We start from the raw sequence: 18,966 nt of genomic DNA on the forward strand, positions 1-18,966 counted from the left end.
ACTCTTGGCGGCTCAGTCCTTCTGCTGCTGCCTACAGACTCACCTCCTTCACACTCGGCTCTCCCTCTCTGCGCGCAACGACACGCCGCCGCGAAACAGCAGCTCTTTGTCTCAGCACAGACGCTTTCCCCTGTCAGGCACGCATAGCTGAGAGGAGCACATCCCCACTCTGTCTGAAGGGAGGGCAGATCTTCTTCCTTGCGCTGTTATTATCATTCAACAAAGAAAAATCTGAAATGAGAGGGCGACAAAACCTCCTCAAAAAAACGCCCAAACTGTCTGTTATTCAGTCCAGCTCCTCTCTCGGATCAGATGGAGCATGCCCAGTGGAGGACCCTGCATTTGTTTAAAAAACGTTGTCAAATCCCCCCAATTAAAGCTGTTGAAATAGTCACGGCTGCCTAATATTTGATTCTCGCCCTCTCTCTCTGTGTGTGTCTCTGTCTTTCGGTCGGAGGGTTATGGCACAGCTGGAGGAGTCAGAGGTGGAGGGGGGAACTCATCATCTTTACGCACAGCTGGTTGGAGAAGGTGCGACTCTGGAGACATGAACGCGCAGATCCGCCCATCACATTAAAAACACTGCGATGAAATTCTTATGGCTTCATGATTCACGGATGGAAGAAGTCGGAGTGCACTATGGCTGTAGACGATCTACAGGTGCGACACGCAGAAATGTTTTCAATACAAAGAGCTGAGAGAGTTTAATATGTGCGCAACTCTGTGCGTGCTCCACTCGATCTGGGTAATAATTAGCCAATGAGGCCTCTACCTGGGTTTGATGTGTCAGCAGAGGGCGCAGTTGCGAAGAAGTTTGTCTCCTGCATTCGTGTGTCAATAATGTACAAGAAAAAAACGTATAAAACTGGAAGTAGTTGGTCAATGATGTAAGGAACGTGTAGTTTTTGGTGTTCATCCGTATCCAGGATGAATGGATTTGTAAACATCGTCAGATTTACTATTTATTTTACACATTTTTTTCACGTGAGGCAGAAAATATATAGAAAACATGATGTTGTATTACTACATTTAGTGTTGCTTATTGCAGATTTTTTATTTTAAAGATGACTTTTCTTCCTTTCTTGGCCCTGGGCTCTGCCACATTTCCCACATATATCTTTTGGATGAGGAGCTCCCTGTTCCCTCTCCTCCTCTGCTGGTGGGCAGTTCTCCGTCTCAGTTTTCACTCTTGATTATAAAGGAGGAGTTTGCTGTATAGACGCTTATACTCCAACTGGTCTGAATGAATTGAGTCCTTCGGCAGAGCCTGTGTGATCCCGGGAGGTAGACTTGTCTCACAGACTGATTTGCGAAGAAAAGGACGAGCTGACAAGAACATGGCTGTTGCGGGCTGCACGAAATGCATAAAATATATGTTATTCTTCTTTAATTTTATTTTCTGGGTGAGTTCAACATATTTTACTCTTAAGTTGGTTCTGAATCTACCCTCTTTCTATTCTCTTTAACATTTCTCACCTTTCTTTTGTCTGATGAACAGCTGCGCATTCACACAGAGCTTAAAGTTCATAAATGATATAACCCTGGAGCTGCTTCCCGCCCTGCTCTGCTGTATTAATCATGCTGCTCTGTCTGAGAGAGGAGGGCAACGTTCATCCACACAGCCAAGGCTCACAAAACCTTGGTCAGGCTGGAGTTTCAAAAAGCTCTTTCCCTTCATCAGCACTACTTTCTCAGAGGAAGGTGTCTGGAGGCTGGGTGGGCTTCCCCATGCTTCTCACTGGGATTGTGCTTTTTTTAATCTTCTGTAGATTACTTCTGCTTCAGATCCACCGTTCCATTGAATTAACTCCAGACAAAAAAGCTCTGATTTCTGTGGCTATTTTCAAAAAGGAAACTTTTCCTCACTGCTGGATGGTTCTTTGCTTTTTAAAAGCACCTAAAAACACGTTGAACTGAGTTTTTTGAGGGGGAGGGTGAAGCTGTTTCCCCCTCACATTTCCTTTGTTTCTACATGGTCAGACTGAAGCATATGCTGAATTTGAACCTCATGTTCACCACTTCTGATGGTGCAGTTTATTAGTATGAATTTATTGTAATTCAGAATGTAAACTGAACTCTTCTCAAGTCTGTCCTATTTTCTGTTTCTTCAGTACTAAGAGGCATTAGGCAGTAGTCTAATGGAGCGGTATGGCTTCTATGCTTCATCACATCCCCTCAGACTTCCTGCACATGTGTCATTCACTTTATGTGGTTCGCTGCTTGGCCTTGCAGAATTGATCAGCGGCTTGTGAATTTCTATGTAATTTGTCTGTAAAGAACCGCCGCCTTTTTTAGGTGAGCACATACTCACCATATCCTGGACACACTGCATTTGATTGACTGCTTCCTCTGTTGTTTTTGCTGCTTCGCCTGTCATTGTGAAAACTCTAAGCCCTCTCTTCCTCGTTTTGCTATTTTTCACGTCAAGGATTCTGTTTCCTGTTACTCTGAGAACAATGGAGTGCAGCCAGGGCAAAAAAAAGTGCAGATATCTCGATATAAACATTGAGATTGGCATGTGAACAATAACGTGCAACTACATCTGATGCTTGCGCTTTATCAGCTTTTACATGAGAACACTCGTAGGGGGTTTTCTGCTTTATCAGAAACATAATAGAGGAGAAATCAGGGAGATAAAGTTGAACAGTAAGGTTGATGAGCTCGCTCTAAACACTGCTGTGAGGACGTGGTCTGTGTCGCAGGTCACCGAGGTGTCAGGATGTCCTCTCTTCTCTCAGAGGACCGTGGACAGGTCAGTGCCTCACAGCAGAGCTAGACAGAGAGACAGAGATCAGCAGGAAGGTCCAGACACTGATTTGATCTTAGGAAAGTCAGGCTTTGTGCTCCGCGAGATGTAACATTTTTCTCTTGCTTTTATGTTAAAAAAAAAATAAAACTCCTGATAGGCCTTTTTTAAACAAAAAACATCTTAAAAATTGATGACTGCCGACCTGTTTTGATATTCATGCAAACATTTCAGACACCTCAGTGGCTCTGATCTTCCTACAGGTTTCATCAAAGTGAAGAAACTGGAGAGAGAATAATTAAAAGCTTCTTTCTCTTTGGGACAGCTGGCTGGAGGTGTGATCTTAGGAGTGGCTCTGTGGCTTCGTCATGACAGTCAAACCAGCAACCTCCTCATTCTTCAGTTTGAAGGCCACCAGGCACCGGGCACCTTCTATATCAGTGAGTAGACACCAAAACCTGCCTCTGAAGCCAGGTTATGAATTACACAAAAACAGTCATTAGTTCCCCACACAGAACTAATGTAAATCTGCTTTTTTGAGTTGGTCATTAGCTAAAGTAGATTATTCAGTCAAGTGACATCACCATCATCATTTTTAATCAAACATTCAGTTTTTGAAAACTGTAGATGGAAAATTGTCATGATTGTTTCACTAGTTTTCAAAGCTTCAAATGGGAAATGACCTAGTGTGGTAGCCTCTTATTGGCAGTATCCTACAACAGAACAAAATATGACAAAGAACACACTCAAAAAATATCATAAATGTCGACCACCTTCTTTAGCAAAGATGGATTGTAGCTGTGACAAAATAAGTATTTACTTGAAGGCTATATTTTTTAAAAGTCCTTTTATCCACCTCTTGTAAGTCTCTCAGTGGTCGTCTTGTGTCCCACCTTTTGCCTTTCTTCAGACATTTTTCTTTCTTTCTTTCTTACTTTTTGGTGTTTCTGTCCTCATTTCTCCACATGTTGAAAAGTTCACCGTTAACAGAGCAATGAAAGTTAACTCTTTCACACTCAGCTGTGAGTTATGTCCAGAAATAGCAAGCGCATCGTCCAGTGATTCTCTAAGAAATGACCAGGAAACAGGACCTGCGTAAATCCGCCACATGACTTACGAGATGCACAGTCAGAGTTTACACCTCAGTGTTATTACTCTGCTGTCGTTCTCTCACTGATGTCCACACGCTGTAGGAGATGATCTCTAAATCTGATAAATATACACGTTTGCAACAAAAAATCCCAGCTTTGAGGGATCTTTGAGGAGAGCGTCCAGATGCTTCAGACAGATGTTGAGACACATGCGGCCCCGGTCTGTGAGCACGGTGCACAAATAAAGCCGTCATGTGCCTTCTGTCGCTCACACTTTAAAGTGTTTGATCCTCAGGAATTGTCAGGAGTTTTGCACTAATTCTGTGCGGCGAGGTCTCAGTGTATCCTCACAGAGCTCTCGTAGTTTCATCCAAATCACAGAAGCGGGTTTATGCGTCTCAGGTTGTGCCCAGGACATGAACTGGAGTCATAAGTTATCATCATGTGCCCTCAGCCATCCACAGATTGGCCCTAAAACCTACAATACATGATATGATTTAAACGTTTCAAAGGTCCATCATCTGGGTTTGTTGTGGTGGTGAACTCTTGTGAGCCCATTAATTTACATTTGGGCTTCAGCTGCTCTCCCATACTTACTCCTCAGTAAGTATACAGAGCAAAGGCGAGCCCATGCTTTTTATAGAGGAAAGGCACACTCGTGATTTTAAAGGCAGGGCGGCAAGAGAGGCCCACCCAGGCGAGATCAAGGGAACATTTCTTTTTTTCCCCCTCCCTTGAACATACGCCCTTGCATAATTCAAATAAGCTTGTACATCTGCACATTATCCCTCAAATTAGAGTTTGGCGTGGATGTTTTTAGCATGCTGGCTCACCAAAGTGGTATTTATGTAAGACTGAAAATACACATGCTCCTACCTCTGCAGCGGTGCCTGAAATCATTATTGGTGGCAGTTTGTCAGTCGTCTGGTCTGGTCGGTGCTGCAGCTCCTCACAGTGTAATATGTAGTGCAACATTTCTGGAACATGCGATTATAGATGTACTTGCTTACATGAGACGATTGATACAACTCTCATGTTTGTAGGATAAATGTGAAATCGCAAACAGGAGATAATTAGCTTAGCTTAGCATTCAGACTGAAAACAGGGGGAAACATTTATGCTGGTTTTGTCTACAAAAGTTGTCCATAAACACATTTAAAGCTCACCAGTTAACACATGGTTCTGAAAAAGCTAATTGTCTTTATGCTAATAACAGGTTTCTGTCTCCAGCTTCATACTTAAAAGCCATTTACTGTATGAGAGTGGAACCACCAGACTGCTATCAGGGGCAGAAAGTCACAAAGCACATTTACTGACAAATGCTTCACTTCTTACTCCACTTTATCTTGCATCTATAGTTCATAGTTGATTTCCAGGTGTATTTTTTTCATTTACATGTTAACATAACACAAGCTTCTAAGAAAATACAAGGAAACTGCATCTATTTGCGGCTCCCTGACACATTCCAGCTGTGTATTTATAGACGGCACTTCCACCAAAGAGACAATGCCTCCATAAACTTCTCCGATGATTTAATTTAGATAACAGTTAATGATTAATTAACAGCGGAAACACTTTGTTTTTCTCCTAACACCTCTAAAGCTCACAAACTGTTGTGTGTAAAGATGATTTTGTACAGTTAGACAAACTTAATCACATCACGTGTTAATTATTGAGCTGTCGAGGTGCTGGTTTGTGGATATTGTAACCTTCTGAGTGCTTCCTCATGTTTTTAGTCCTCATGTGGTGGAGGAAATATTCACATCTTTTACTTAAGGCCCGGTCACACCGCCCGAACTTTGCTGGAGCGTTCCTTGAACGGTGAAAAAAATTCATCACCGCTCGTAACCGTTCACCACCGTTTAACAGAAGTTGGCCCCCGTTAAAGCAACGCCGTATACGCTCGGCCACCGCTGATGTTTCTGGAGGGGCCCTCGTACTGCTCCGAAAGTTTTGAGCTGCACAAAATATTGCGAGCAGTGAGGAGGGGGCAATTTTCCGCCCCGGCAAAGTTCACCCCCGCTCCACCAACGCCCAGTCAAAGTTTGGCACCGCGAGACGCAAGTTCGTGGACGCTTGGGTCTGCTAGGCCAACGCAGAAATCTTGAATGCTGGACCACTGCTGCTTCGCCAGCGTTGCCCGGGCGGCGATTAAACGTTGCACAAACTTCAGTGGAGCGGTTGTAAGCGTTTTACGAGCGGACACGGGGTTGCTGGAATGGTGTCGGGCGTTGAAGCAGCGATCCATGGCGGCGATGAACTTTGGTTTGGCGTTGGTATAGAGGTGTCGGAGCGGGACCAGAATTTGGCTATAAATACGGGGAGAAATGGACCAGGAGCACATTTGGAATCGAGCTGCCGTTGAGTTCAGACCTCATCTATATCGAAATTGCTCAAAGTTACAGTAAAACTGTATCACCATGGATGCTGAGAGACTTGCTATGATTGGTGCACTAGTCCAGCAGCAGAATCAGAACCTCCTCAGATTGCAACAAGCTGTTGACAGAAGGAGAAGAGAGAGAAGAAGGAGAGACAGAGTTGTGTGGGTCAGACAGTGGATACTGAGAAGGCCTGAACATGCCATGGCATGATGAACTTCAACTATCGACTTCTATCAAAAATCTATCAGAACTTGTATCAAAACGATCCGTTCAGCTCCGTAGTCACAAGCGGTATGCCGCTAAACCAACTTTATACCCCCGCCGAGCCAACGCCCGCATGTGCAGAACGCCGCTATACCAACGCTCGCTACCGCTAAACCAACGCTCGCTACCGCTAAACCAACGCTCGCTACCGCTCGCTACCGCTAAACCAACGCTAAAGCAATGCCGGCTTCAGCGGCGCACCACTAAGCCATCGCCTGTGTTTTCGATTTTTTTCCCATTAAACAACTGCGGGTTTAGTTTGTATACATTCTAAAAATGCTAAGAATTGCTGCCACAATGATCTGTCATTTGACTCACTGATTAATTAACTAATCTTTTTAGTTGAATTGTAGATTCATTTATTACAAAATGTACTTTATAAGTGTTTTGAGCTGAGAAATTTTAATTGCAGTGAAGTATTTCCCTATGAGATGTAGTGGGCTGTAAAGAAGAAAGTGTCATGAACAGAAAAGACTCAAGTAAAGTGCAAGGAGGTCGAATTCGTACCTAAGTCCAGTACTTATGTAAATATACTTAGTTACATTCCACCACTGAACTAAGCTAACGGTCTCCCAGCACCAGTTTTTTACCCGAAATGTGGAAGTGTTCATTCAAACTAGTGATGCTTGAGTTATTTCTGAATTGTGAATGATTTTGAGGCTAACATTGCCACACTGCAGGGAGACAGTCAAAGATGCAGTTCATGTCTTTTGGGCTCCTTTTTGTTCCGTTGTCTTTCTCTTACACGAGGAAATGTCATGATGTGGGGCTTTTTTAATGATTAATTCTCATCTTTTATCCTCCAGCATACAGTAGGACTGGGTTCATCTCAGTTTACTGGTGTCAGGCTCCGACAGCGCGGACATGGCGTCACTGCTCCTGGCATTTTTCTTTTTAAATACTGGATGAGAAGCAGAGGGAAAAGTGCAAGCGGGGCTTTTAGCTGGTCTTCACCTCCTTTTTTCGCCCCCTCTGGAGATTACACTGGCAGACAAGAAATAAATGAACTTCCCCGGGGGTATAAAATTGCCTGTCTCCCTTAAAGTCTCAATAGCCTTCAGACCTCAAAGGGTGTTGTCATAGTAATGGAAGGCAGTGGAAATAATGCCTGCTTTGCCGCATTGCCGGGTTACTGGCCCTGGTAGCCGTTTCTCAGTACAACAAAAACATCAGGTCCTGAAAGAGAAGGGGGAGGTGTGGAGCGCAGACAGAGAGAGTGTAGATGTAAGGATGGGGAATGGCTGTGTGTGATAAATGAGGTACAGCGTGAGGTGTTGGAGGACGGCAGCAGCAACAGAGTCAGAGTCTTTTACTGTCCGTCTCTTTCAGACTCCTCTGTCAGGCTACGTTAGAGCCTCTGTGGGCTTTGTTTGCGTGTGTGTGCAGGAATAGACAACCCAGAAAAAGACTGTTCTCAGACTGTCTCTCTGAAAGCAATGGCAGATGACGTATTCGTGTATTTTACTGAAGTAAAAGCACCACCACACTTTGTTACATCTAGTTTAGTGCTGCAGAGTCGACTTCCCTTTAAAGGTTGTGGTGATTAATGGGGTGAGAAGAGCCGTGGCACAGATTTGTATATCCATGTTTCATGCATAGTTTTGTAGGGTGGAAACTTTACCTCTAAGCTCTGTAGATTAACCTCCATAAATAATCATGCTGTAGGGTCAGGTCATAATATTTATGTTAGTTAGTCCAAGTTCAGTCATTTCTAATGCCATAAGGCCTTCGCTATATTATTACATTAGTTAGGGTGTTTTTTATAATTATTCCTCAACGCACAACAACTTTTCTGTTAAGAGTTGTGAGTTCTTGAAGTAACACTGTAGATTTAATATGTATTATAGTCATGTAAAGTACTATTTTATATCATTTTTGGCAGTTTTTAATTATTCCTATTATCTAAATTACTCAATTAGGCTAATATTTCAGCTGTAAGGCTACTTTCTTAACGTCAGTCATAACCTTTTTTACTGGAATGCGCTTTGATGCAATGACTGTTGCCTTAAATGTGCTGTATAAGATCTGACTTAGCTATTTTATCAAGTTTATTTTACAAGTCCGGGGTCCTATTTGTTTGTTTGGATTTGATTTTTTCATTGGATTTACTTTGTTTTTGAAAGGTTCTATACAAAATGGCTATTTTTACTTTATTCATATTTTTGATTTGTCTTTTCACTGTTCTAATCTTCATTGCTTTGCGAAATAATCTGGCCTCTGGGGTCTCGAATGCTTCTCTAAATGAAACAATGTGAGAAGTTTAAGGGGGAAATCTCCAACCGCTAACAGATTATGTCTGAAACGTCATAAGGAACCCTGATTAGCTTTTTTATAAGGTGTCAGAAATGGAAAAAATTACTGAAAAGCTGGTTTATTGTGCAATCATTCATTGCATGTCATACATTTATCTTGTGTTTTGGCAATTATGTAAATATCTGCTCTGAAATAAAAGTCATTGCCATAATAGAGAACTAACTAGTGCAGTAAAAACGTTGACATCAGTCTTTGAAGGGTTTTTAAGTTTAACTATAAAGTACAAAACAAATCTAGGATTGTACTTGTAAGGAGTTTTAGTGTTGCAGTTTATGGTTATAGTTCAAATGTGGATGGATAGAATTCCACAGGTTATTATCAAACAAACAAAAATTTTGTCCTTTAAATATTTATTTACGCAGATAGTTTCTGTCCGAGTGCAGCCACAGAGCCTCTAATCTCTGCTGCAGCAGCCCTTCCTGTGATCCCTCTGAAGTAAACAGAAAAGGACCCGATTGCAGGAATTAGTGTTTTTGACCTGCTTCTATAGGATATGCACATTTATCAGAAACCTCAAAGTGCTGCCATTTAGCTACAACTATCTATAAATGTGGGGGAAAATAACTAAGTACATTTAACCTCTTAAGACCTGCCATCCATATATGTGGATATGTTTTTGTTTTCTGATTTTTTTTTCCCAAAAGGGCATATTGTTAATACTAATAATAATGCTAATATTACTGCTTCTACTACTACTAATAATAATAATAGTAATAACAATGTAAATCTTGTAAAAAAAAAGTATATATATATAATGTAAATGTAATAAACATAATAATCAGATATTAGATATTATCCAGTTATTATATTTATTGGTTACTCCTTATCCCAAGTAAGTAGAAAAAAACTAAAATACAAACCAAACCAAAGCTTGGGTCTTAGGAGGTTAATGAAGTACAGCACTTATTTGAATATTTTACACTTGATGTTGCTCTGTACTTCTGCTCCTCTGTAGTCTTTTGTGTAGTGAAATAAATACTGTGCAGTAGAAATCATTTAAGTTACTCTGAAGAGAAACATTTTTTGTGCAATACTAATAATATTCAGAGTTTTTGAAATATAAATACAGAAGCTGCAGTAACAATTAGGAGTCGACTGATTATCAGCCTGGCTGATTATCGAATCTCATACTTAGCATTTTTCAGATTTTTCTTTAATAATTCATGATACAAATACATTAATTTAAAAATGCAGAGTTTAACTTCTGATGCAGCTGCCTCTCTAAATGTAGAAAAAAATTTTTTAAGTGAATTTATTTAAGATGTAAATACACAAGGCATTTCAACAGTTTTCTCTTGGGGATTGGATTAATTTTGTTATGATTTTAATTTTTTCTACAAATGTATATCAGTTACTGGTCTGCTTAATTGCTAATCATTAATATTGTATCAGCCCTGAAAAAACACATTAGTTGGTCCCTACTAACACTAAATCAAGTATTTACATTTTACATTTGCAGCATCTTCCATATTATCACACATTAGTAAATTTACCATATTATAGAATACTATCCAGTATGACTACTTTGACTTTTCTTAGTGCGAGTGCATTAGAGATTTTTGAAGTGCATTTCCCTTTAAGCTGCAGAAAACATAACACCAGGCCTCTGCTGTAACTGGAGCTTTATTGCCATTCATTGACTTTTTCCAGCAGTGGACTCATTGGAGGCTGCTGCATGCTTCTGTTTGCCAAATAAAATAAAGAGTGAAAGGAGAGCTTTCGTTATCACCATGAATAATGGCCAAAAATAACTTTATTTTTTAAGAAAAACGCATTGATCACACTCTCAGTATAATTTTTTCATATCTATGTGGGTGGGTGCTGTGTGTTCACATGATGCTACTGTTTCCTGGGGAAGGATGGCGATCGAGGTCAGGGGTCAGTGCATTGAGGGTATTTAGGAGTTGGGGGTGTCCAGTCATTTCCTTGCCTGGCAGCTGTGTGGAGTCACCTCCGCCTCTCTCACACAGGATCCAGGAGCTGTTATCTTCAGGATGTTAATAGTGTCCTGTCATCTTACTGAGAAAGCAGCAGAAACGTGCAGGAAACCTATTACCAACAGACTGGATCACTTACAGCACTGCCAGCGCTGCCCCCTAGCGGTGCTGAGGACACAGTGTTGTCATGGTGAACCACATTTTCTGGAGCTGCTGTGTTTGACGGACAGTTTCCGACTCTCTCCGTGTTCACAGGTGTGTACATACTGATAGCTGTCGGAGCTGTGATGATGCTTGTGGGCTTCGTGGGATGTTACGGTGCCATTCAGGAATCTCAGTGCCTGCTGGGGACGGTGAGTATCGAACTGCTCCCTGAAACTCTCTTTCCACATAAATTGATTTATTTCTTTTCATCTTAAGGAGCCTTTGAGGTTTAAAAAAATATCCTAAAATATTTTTTCTGCAGTTCTTCTTCTTCTTGGTCGTCCTCTTTGCCTGTGAAGTCGCTGCAGCAATCTGGGGTTTCATGAACAAGGACACTGTAAGACACACACACACACACACACACACACACACACACACACACACACACACACACACACACACACACACACACACCTCACTGCATGTTTGATGTTTGCATTGATGTCGCACATCTGCTCCAGTACACCTCTTGTGTTTGTTTGCTGTGTATCTCAAACAATTCGCCCCCTTCCTGATTATCCACAGATCTCCAAAGAGTTAATCAATTTCTATGACTCGGCGTACATCAAGGCCGTGGACGTCTCAGGGTCTCCCAGCAAAGACTCTGCCATCAAGGTGCTGGATGTTTTCCACAGAACGGTACGTCACTCTAGGAAAGGATGAGCCATTAGAACAGAGCAGTTGTTTATTTTTATTGTTTAAGGGATAGAAATATATTTTTATTTTGTATGTTACTGAGTTAAAGACCTCATTTTCCTGCTTTTGGTTTCGTCTTCAGCTCGACTGCTGTGGTAAAGGAGATGACACCCCTCTCTTCACACAAGTCACCAGCACCTTGTGTCCTACAAAGACTGCAGAAGATTTCCTGAGATCTCAAGTATATACAAGTTCTCCATAACATTCATAACAAACACTCAGGAGTGGGCTGTTTAGATTTTGGCCCCAGTGCCTGACGAGAGATATTTTTATTGGCTTCGTTTGACATCAAAAATGTGTTTTAGTGACAAGTGACTTCAGAAAGTAGTTAAAATATCAATTTCAAGTTTTATGAAAGTGCTACTTGAGCTTGACATCAGCCTTTATCCTTTTAGAAATGGTTTGATCAGTTACAGCATCTAAACATGTTACAGTTATGTGATGTGTTGTTTACATGCAGTCAGAATATCGTATTCATAATTATGCTTCCATTAGTGTATAATCAGCTGTAACTGTAAATCCCTGTGGTTTATTCAGTCTGAAAAGAGGCCTTCATGTTCTCCACTAAGAAGGCTCTAACCACAGACCTTCCTCCTGAAAGAACATAAAGCTTCACACACTCTCATCCATTTCATCTTATCAATCTACCACAATCTTCTCTCATATTAAATGTAAAAAATCCTCGTTTAGGAGTTTGTTCTGACAGCCGTGCAGCATTAAGGGCACCGCTGTACGTCTGTTTTCTGATGCTTTCTTGGTACAACAAAGCAAAACTCCCAAATGACTACACATGGAAACGATGTTAATCTAATAGTACTTTTGTTATTAGACTTGTGTTACTTGGCTACACCAGAATTTGCAACTTTTAAATCTGATTTTACACAGGTTTTACATAACTGCAGTTGAATGTAATAGAAAGAGTTTCAGAGCTCATAATTGTCCCTTGAAGTTTGGATTTATTGAAAAATCACTCATATAAATGAATATATTAATGATTAATAATTTTGACATATTATCAGATTTGTAATACATATTACAGTACACATACTCTGACCAGTGGGGGGCGATAATACTTATGACAGGGGCCTGAGGAGGGAGTTCTGAGGATTGCCTCTTCCACAAAGCTCACCATGTAAATATCCAAACAATGGCTTCAGAAAGGGCCTTTCACATTTTTCATGTTGAAGTCATATCAGTCTTCCTCAGCAGCGGTGAATTAGCGATACTGAGTTTCTCACAATCTGCAGCATCACTCTTAGATTCCGCTAAATCCGACACTTTGGTCCTTTAAGTTTAGTATTTGTGTGAGGTAATATGGCAGAGATACAATTCTGAGTTAATTTGCTGTTTTCAGCCATTGCTAGTGTTGTTTGTTGTTCAGCTAGAGTATTTACTCAAATTAAAATACAGCTACTTTGACCAGAGCTCATATGTAACCTCCAAACTATCATAATTTTATTTTTCCTACACGATGTATATTTAGCACTCTGAACAGCAGGAGATGCAACAGCACCCTGCCTGAGGTGCTTTATTACCCATAAGTCTAGGCACGGTACTGTCCTGTATTGACGTACTTACCGTGATAAATACTTTTATCCTTTTACATTTGCAGCTTGTATTTATGTTGCTATCAGATGTCATATTACATAATTAATTATTCAGAAATGTGCGGTCAGGGGCAGCAGATATTCCGCACCGTGTTTTGACAGCAGACCAGCTCTCGATTACATACGATCCATTGCGGCACAAACTCGTCCGTCACGGCTCAGCGTCCTCATGTCTGCCTCTGTCTCCTTTAGAGCTGCCACGACAAACTGATCGAGCTGTTCTCCGAGAAGCTCTACCTCATCGGCCTGGCTGCGTTGGTGGTCGCTGTCATCATGGTGAGCGTCGCACGCTGATTTTCATCAGCCGTCACAACAGCGCCGCAATGCAGACATACTGAATATGCTTCTCTTTCGCTTTTTCCCCTTCAGATCTTTGAGATGATCTTCACCATGGTGCTCTGTTGTGGGATCCGTAACAGTCCTGGAGTCTACTAGAAGTCCAACGAACAGCAATCAGCTTATAGTGGAATTATTTTATTATGTGTTTCTATGCATCGGCTCCTCTTCTTCAAGCTTTTAGCACGAGATGGATGTTTCTCCATTTATTTTAGATTAGAAGATACATTTTTTTTAAAAATAGTACTGCTAATCATTCCTTTTTAGGCAATAATTTAGCTTCTAGCAGTTTTTTATTTTTATTTATCATACAACACTTCTTAGGAATCTTTTATACGTGCAGTAAGCTGTGTCTCTGTCAGTAATTAATGCTGTTTTTATGGATGTATAAATTGTACATATACTTGTGATATGTTAATAACCTTTAGGAGATTCCACGTATTCCCTGGTTGGTTGTTTATGTTGCATGTCGTTGCAGTGTGACAGTGTTATTTAAGCCACAGGGTTTCAGTGTCTTACTCTAATAATTATCAGGAGGAGGAGTTTTTTTTTTTTTTTTTAGTTGACTCTGGGTACCTTTTGTTCTGCGAAAGCGTTCCCTGACTCGACTCTCTTTCTTGCGTCTGAGCTCCTCCCTGCAAAGATGAGAGGAGGATAAAGCTGTGTTTCTTAATCTAAGCTCCTCCAGAAGCCTCACGGTGCATTTAGGAGACTGGAAAATCCTCCGTGTGTCTATTCTTTGTGCCTGATGAACCATCTCCTGCTGTCTTTGTTAACTCGTGAAACACCACTCCTTAAGTACAAGGAGTCTTCTCACTCAACCTGTTTTAATAATGCTAATAAATTATGCCACCACTCTTATGTTATTCATTTCCATCGTTTTTTTTTTTTTTTTTTTTGTTGGTGATCCACAAGATGAAGCAAGTTTGCCTCATACAGGGAGCTCCAAGTCTTTAACCCTTGTGTCGTCCTTTGGGTCAAAATTGACCCGTTTTAAAGTTTGAAAATGTGGAGGGAAAAAAGGAATTTTCACAGGAAACTTCTGATGTCCACATTTTCAACATTTTTAGGGAAATCTTTGAACATTCTTTGGTGGAAAAAAAGAAATGTTAAAAATGTTTCTTAAGAACATTCACAAAAAAATCAACCAAAATCCAGCGAATTTCGCTGGATTTTGGTTGATTTTTATGTGAATGTTCTTAAAGAAAATATTAAAAGTTTTACTGATATAGATGTAATCACTTTAGATATTTTTAGGATTTTTTTGGAAGATTTGTAGTCATTTTAAAAAACACATTTCCAAGAATTTTCTTGCCAAATTTGAGGGATTTTTTTTTAAGTAAAACTTTTCAGGGAAACTTTTGAGGAATTATTAAAATTTTCTTCCTGAAGGTTTTGCAAATTTTCAGAAATTTAGGGAATTTTTGTTGCTGAATTTTTGGATTTTTTTTCAGCCAAGGAAACAATGGTGCCTGCAAATGAAGACAACAGGAGGGTTAACTTGTGATCAGTTCAATCAGAGAGAGATTTCCTCTTTTCATATTATATAAAAGGAATCATTTTACAACCCTAAAGAGGCAAAACAGAGTATTTTAGAAGAAAATAAGAAGCAGATCCAGAAAAGTCAGTCAACATATTTTGTGTATTAGAATCCTTAATTGCTTCAGATTTGTTGCCTAGAACCCACCCATAAGACTCATCAAATTCCTCCCACTCAGCTAAAAAGATGATCCAAGTAGTTGATTAGACAAATCCTGCAACTTTGCACATTTTCAGTAATAGATTCAAGTCCAAATCCTCAGTCACAGTAATCCAGATCCTCACATAAAGACTTATTTGTCAGATTATTATGAATAAAGGACCATAACCGGTATTTGCTTGCCTTATCAGCTCTTCCTATTCCTTCAGATCACTCATGATGGGTCACAAGAGTTAAAGGCTCACAGGCTTCAGTGTTTGCTGTGACTCACCACAGGGAGGCACTGTGTTATGAGTGCAGCTCTTTGCTCACTCAGCACAATAAACAGCACAGCAGAAACTAATCTGACTTGTATTTCTGGCGGTGTGGCGACGGACACACCCAGTGCACATGTTTGTTCTGCCAACAGGTGTACTTTCTCATCAGAGGACATGCCACTTATGCAATGATGTCACGTGTGACGGAGTTTAAATCTCACTCCGGATGTCTCCCAGCGCAAAACTCTTATTGGTATTTTTGAGGAGATATGATTAGCACAACAGACATTTTGTTAATCTCGAAATAAATCTTTTTTAGTTTTATTATGTTCTTTGTTATTGTTTAATTTTACTGAGCAGATTCTTATAGGTTAAAACAGAGCAGTAAGATTTAGAGTCCTGCCAGCACACCTGGTTTGGTTTTGGGTGTTGTTCATGCTTTGCCCCTCGGCTCCAGCTGAGGGAAACCTTAAAGCTACAGCATACAATGATATTTAGATATTTAGACAACAGCCTCTTACGCTCAGCGTGGTGGGAAGAATTTCAGGAAGCCGCCTTTCCTGTTGTAGCAAGACAATGCTCCTGAGCACAATGTGTTGAACTGGAGGGCCTTATCAGCCAACATCAGTGCCTCACCTCACTAATGCTCTTGTGGTTAAATGGGAGCAAATCCCCCAGCCAGGTTCCCAAATCTTGCGGGAAGCCTGAAACCAGGAGAGTGGAGGCTTTTACTGCCACATATCAGATGTTCAGTAACCACATATGGGTGCAATCAGCAGCCATTAATCACACGTGGGCCGGAGGCGAGTTCAATTCAGCGCTGAAGTTTGGCAAACAAATCAGATTCAGTCAGCCTTGAGCTCAAATCAGTTTTCTGTGTCAAAGTCCGTAGAACATCTCCGTCTGTGTGTCTGACCTGGAAAAAATCATCCACACTTTCTGTATTTATTTTGGCATCAGTCACACTTCCTTATCCTGTGTCCAGCTAGATAACAATGCTGCAGCCTTCCCCTGGAGTTGTTTGTCGTCTGCAGACCCCAGGTCCTGTCAGCAGCTCAAAACCACACTGAACATTGTTTCATCTGGATGATGCTTAATGACTTTTTCAGATTGAATGAGGATTCCTTCAGTCCATTTTAACTGATGATGAGGAAAAAGAAGCATGACTTCATTTACAACTGTGACACAGAGCAGCAACCAAACGGATTCAGACCTGTTTGAGGCTGAACTAAGTCCAAACATCAGTGACTTCATTATGTAAGCCATCGTACTGCATGTTTATAAGAATGTGAATTACTATCTGGAAAACAAACAGAAAGTTCTACTTGTTTGTGCATAGTAAGAATACCTCCACACACACAGTTCTGCATGTCGTAAGTCTCATTAAATGTGTAAGACAAAAGGAGAGGGGATACATGATTTTATAAAGATCAAATGAAAAGATAAAGAAAACACGGCAGATTTTTCAGTCAGGGTTATTTCCGTACATATAGCTGAGTGTCTGTGGGACCCAAACAATGAGGAGGTGACGCCAAAATCAATAAAACACAGGAAACAAGTAGAAAAAGGAGGGACTTTTCTCACTTCGCTGCACCAACTCCATGTTAACTGCAGAACTAGTTTATAATCCTGTAAAATACTGACACATACTGACAGCATTAAATAGTATTTAAATTGTAAGACTCCTATTTAGACAAAATCCTAAATCCTCTGACTGAAGACTCCTGTCTGCACACGTGGATGACATACTAAGTGAAGTAACAAAGTCACAGTTTAATCTGTAAATATATGCATGTACTAACAGCTAAATGTACTTAAAGTATCAAAACGACTCATTCTGAGGAGAATTTGTCTCATTCTGACACAATGTAAAGTCCAGACCACCAGTATTTGGACAGTCACACATTTAGTTTTTGTCCTTCAGCCTCTCTGATTTCAAACATTCACATTTGAGCAAATTAATGAGAACTGCTTCAAAGTGCCAAGCCTCACTTTTTATTCCAGTATTTCCAGTTTTGAAAGAGTTGTGTGTGAGTTCTAATCATTTAAATACATTGTGCCCAAAATGCAGGGATTAAAAAAATAACTGGACAGATACACACAAAGTCAAAGAACTTCCTCTTATTTCAGGTTTTGTGTATTGAGATGATGTGATTGACTCGGACGGTTGAGAATATTTCACTTCCTCAGACAGAAAACTCTCCACTATGGCTTTCTGTTTTGGATTCTTGTCATGCTGAATGATTAAATGTCTCCCTTCTGTACATCTCTGCATGTACCACCATGTTTGACAGATTAATTGGTATTTTGGATCATCACCTGATTCCCCTTTTCCCTTTCCTTTTCCTCTCCGTAGCATCTGGAAAAAGGGCCTGATTTATCTTTCAGCAGAGAGAACTTTGTTTCACTTTGCCAAAATGCCTTTTTGTCACTGTGACCTATCTTTCTGTTTTTGAGGTTAACCAGGCGGTTTGTATTGTTCTAGAGAATGCTCTTTGGCTTTGGTCCTGCATTTTTACTTTGATTGTTGACAAAAGAAACATGTTTGCCTCCAGTCCTGAACACTTCAGCAACCTTTTTCTACTTTTCATGTCTGCACTAGATTTATCTCTGATAAATTGTTCACTTACACATCCATCTCTTCATGTCATGTGAGTGAGCAAACTTCACCTTGTTCTGAATTGCAGTTCCCAGTTTTCAAAGACTTTAAGCCACATTCGAGCTCTTTTTAATGTGAACTAACATTTAAAATAACACAGCTACCCAGTATATCCAGTTACTTTTGAATACTTGGTTTAGGGGTGATATCTGAAACACAGTTCTTTAAATAATGACATAAACCAACTTAAATCAAACCTGAGGATTAAATGTAGTATAGATTGTTGTATCTTAAAGGCTTTATAGGCTAAAAGGTGATTTCTGTTGTGTTTTGTGGTTGTTTTGCACTTGGAAGTGTACATTAAAATGTTCTGTTATTCCTCAGCTCATTAGTTTCCAGAATTAAACAGCCTGTTTAGAACCCAAGGTTAAAATAGTCACGGTGAAATGAACCATTTTTACAGTATTTTAGGCTTGAAACCGAAAGATTTGCTGAAAACGGACACAACGGGGTGTTTAAACTGAGACACAAACAACAGGAAGTGTGTAAATGTCCAATATTACGCTAATAACTACTATTTAACCACTCAACTATGCCAATTATTTTCAGGATTAGCTGATTAATTATGTATTTGGTCAGTAAATGTCAGAAAACAGTGAAAAAAACCTCCACTCATAACAACTTTTGAAAGCCCGAGACGGCATTTCCAAAGGTCAAGTGCAGTTTTTAAACCAGACGCAGCAGCTGGGGGTTCTAGGTCCTCTACAAAAGGTCACAGAAAGACACAAACACAGTGGAAATAATGTGGCTATAATGACATGAATTTTGCTTCTATT

The 18,966-nt window shown here is 40.3% G+C and overlaps 1 protein-coding gene across 2 annotated transcripts; it reads left to right on the forward strand.

The window, feature by feature from the left end:
* The first annotated feature begins 537 nt into the window (after positions 1 to 537).
* Positions 538 to 14,436, forward strand: LOC110950333 (CD81 antigen). 2 transcript variants are annotated; one of them, XM_022192873.2, is made up of 8 exons: positions 538 to 660; positions 3,072 to 3,186; positions 10,988 to 11,085; positions 11,199 to 11,273; positions 11,462 to 11,575; positions 11,715 to 11,813; positions 13,432 to 13,515; positions 13,609 to 14,436. In XM_022192873.2, the coding sequence occupies exons 1-8, from the start codon at positions 607 to 609 to the stop codon at positions 13,672 to 13,674; spliced, it is 705 nt and encodes a 234-aa protein (XP_022048565.1). In that variant the 5' UTR covers positions 538 to 606; the 3' UTR covers positions 13,675 to 14,436. The 2 variants fall into 2 exon arrangements, with proteins under 2 accessions (XP_022048565.1, XP_022048564.1); XM_022192872.2 differs by lacking the exon at positions 538 to 660 and adding an exon at positions 1,114 to 1,403.
* Positions 14,437 to 18,966: the final 4,530 nt, after the last annotated feature.

This window comes from Acanthochromis polyacanthus, chromosome 8 (assembly GCF_021347895.1).
Source record: "Acanthochromis polyacanthus isolate Apoly-LR-REF ecotype Palm Island chromosome 8, KAUST_Apoly_ChrSc, whole genome shotgun sequence".
Lineage (NCBI taxonomy): Eukaryota > Metazoa > Chordata > Actinopteri > Pomacentridae > Acanthochromis > Acanthochromis polyacanthus.

Coding starts and splice junctions, on each gene's coding strand:
- LOC110950333 (XM_022192872.2), top strand. CDS start 1,338: ATGGCTGTTGCGGGCTGCACGAAATGCATAAAATATATGTTATTCTTC. Junction 11,086..11,198: donor CTCAGTGCCTGCTGGGGACG/GTGAGTATCGAA, acceptor TTTTTTCTGCAG/TTCTTCTTCTTCTTGGTCGT. Junction 11,814..13,431: donor AAGATTTCCTGAGATCTCAA/GTATATACAAGT, acceptor TGTCTCCTTTAG/AGCTGCCACGACAAACTGAT.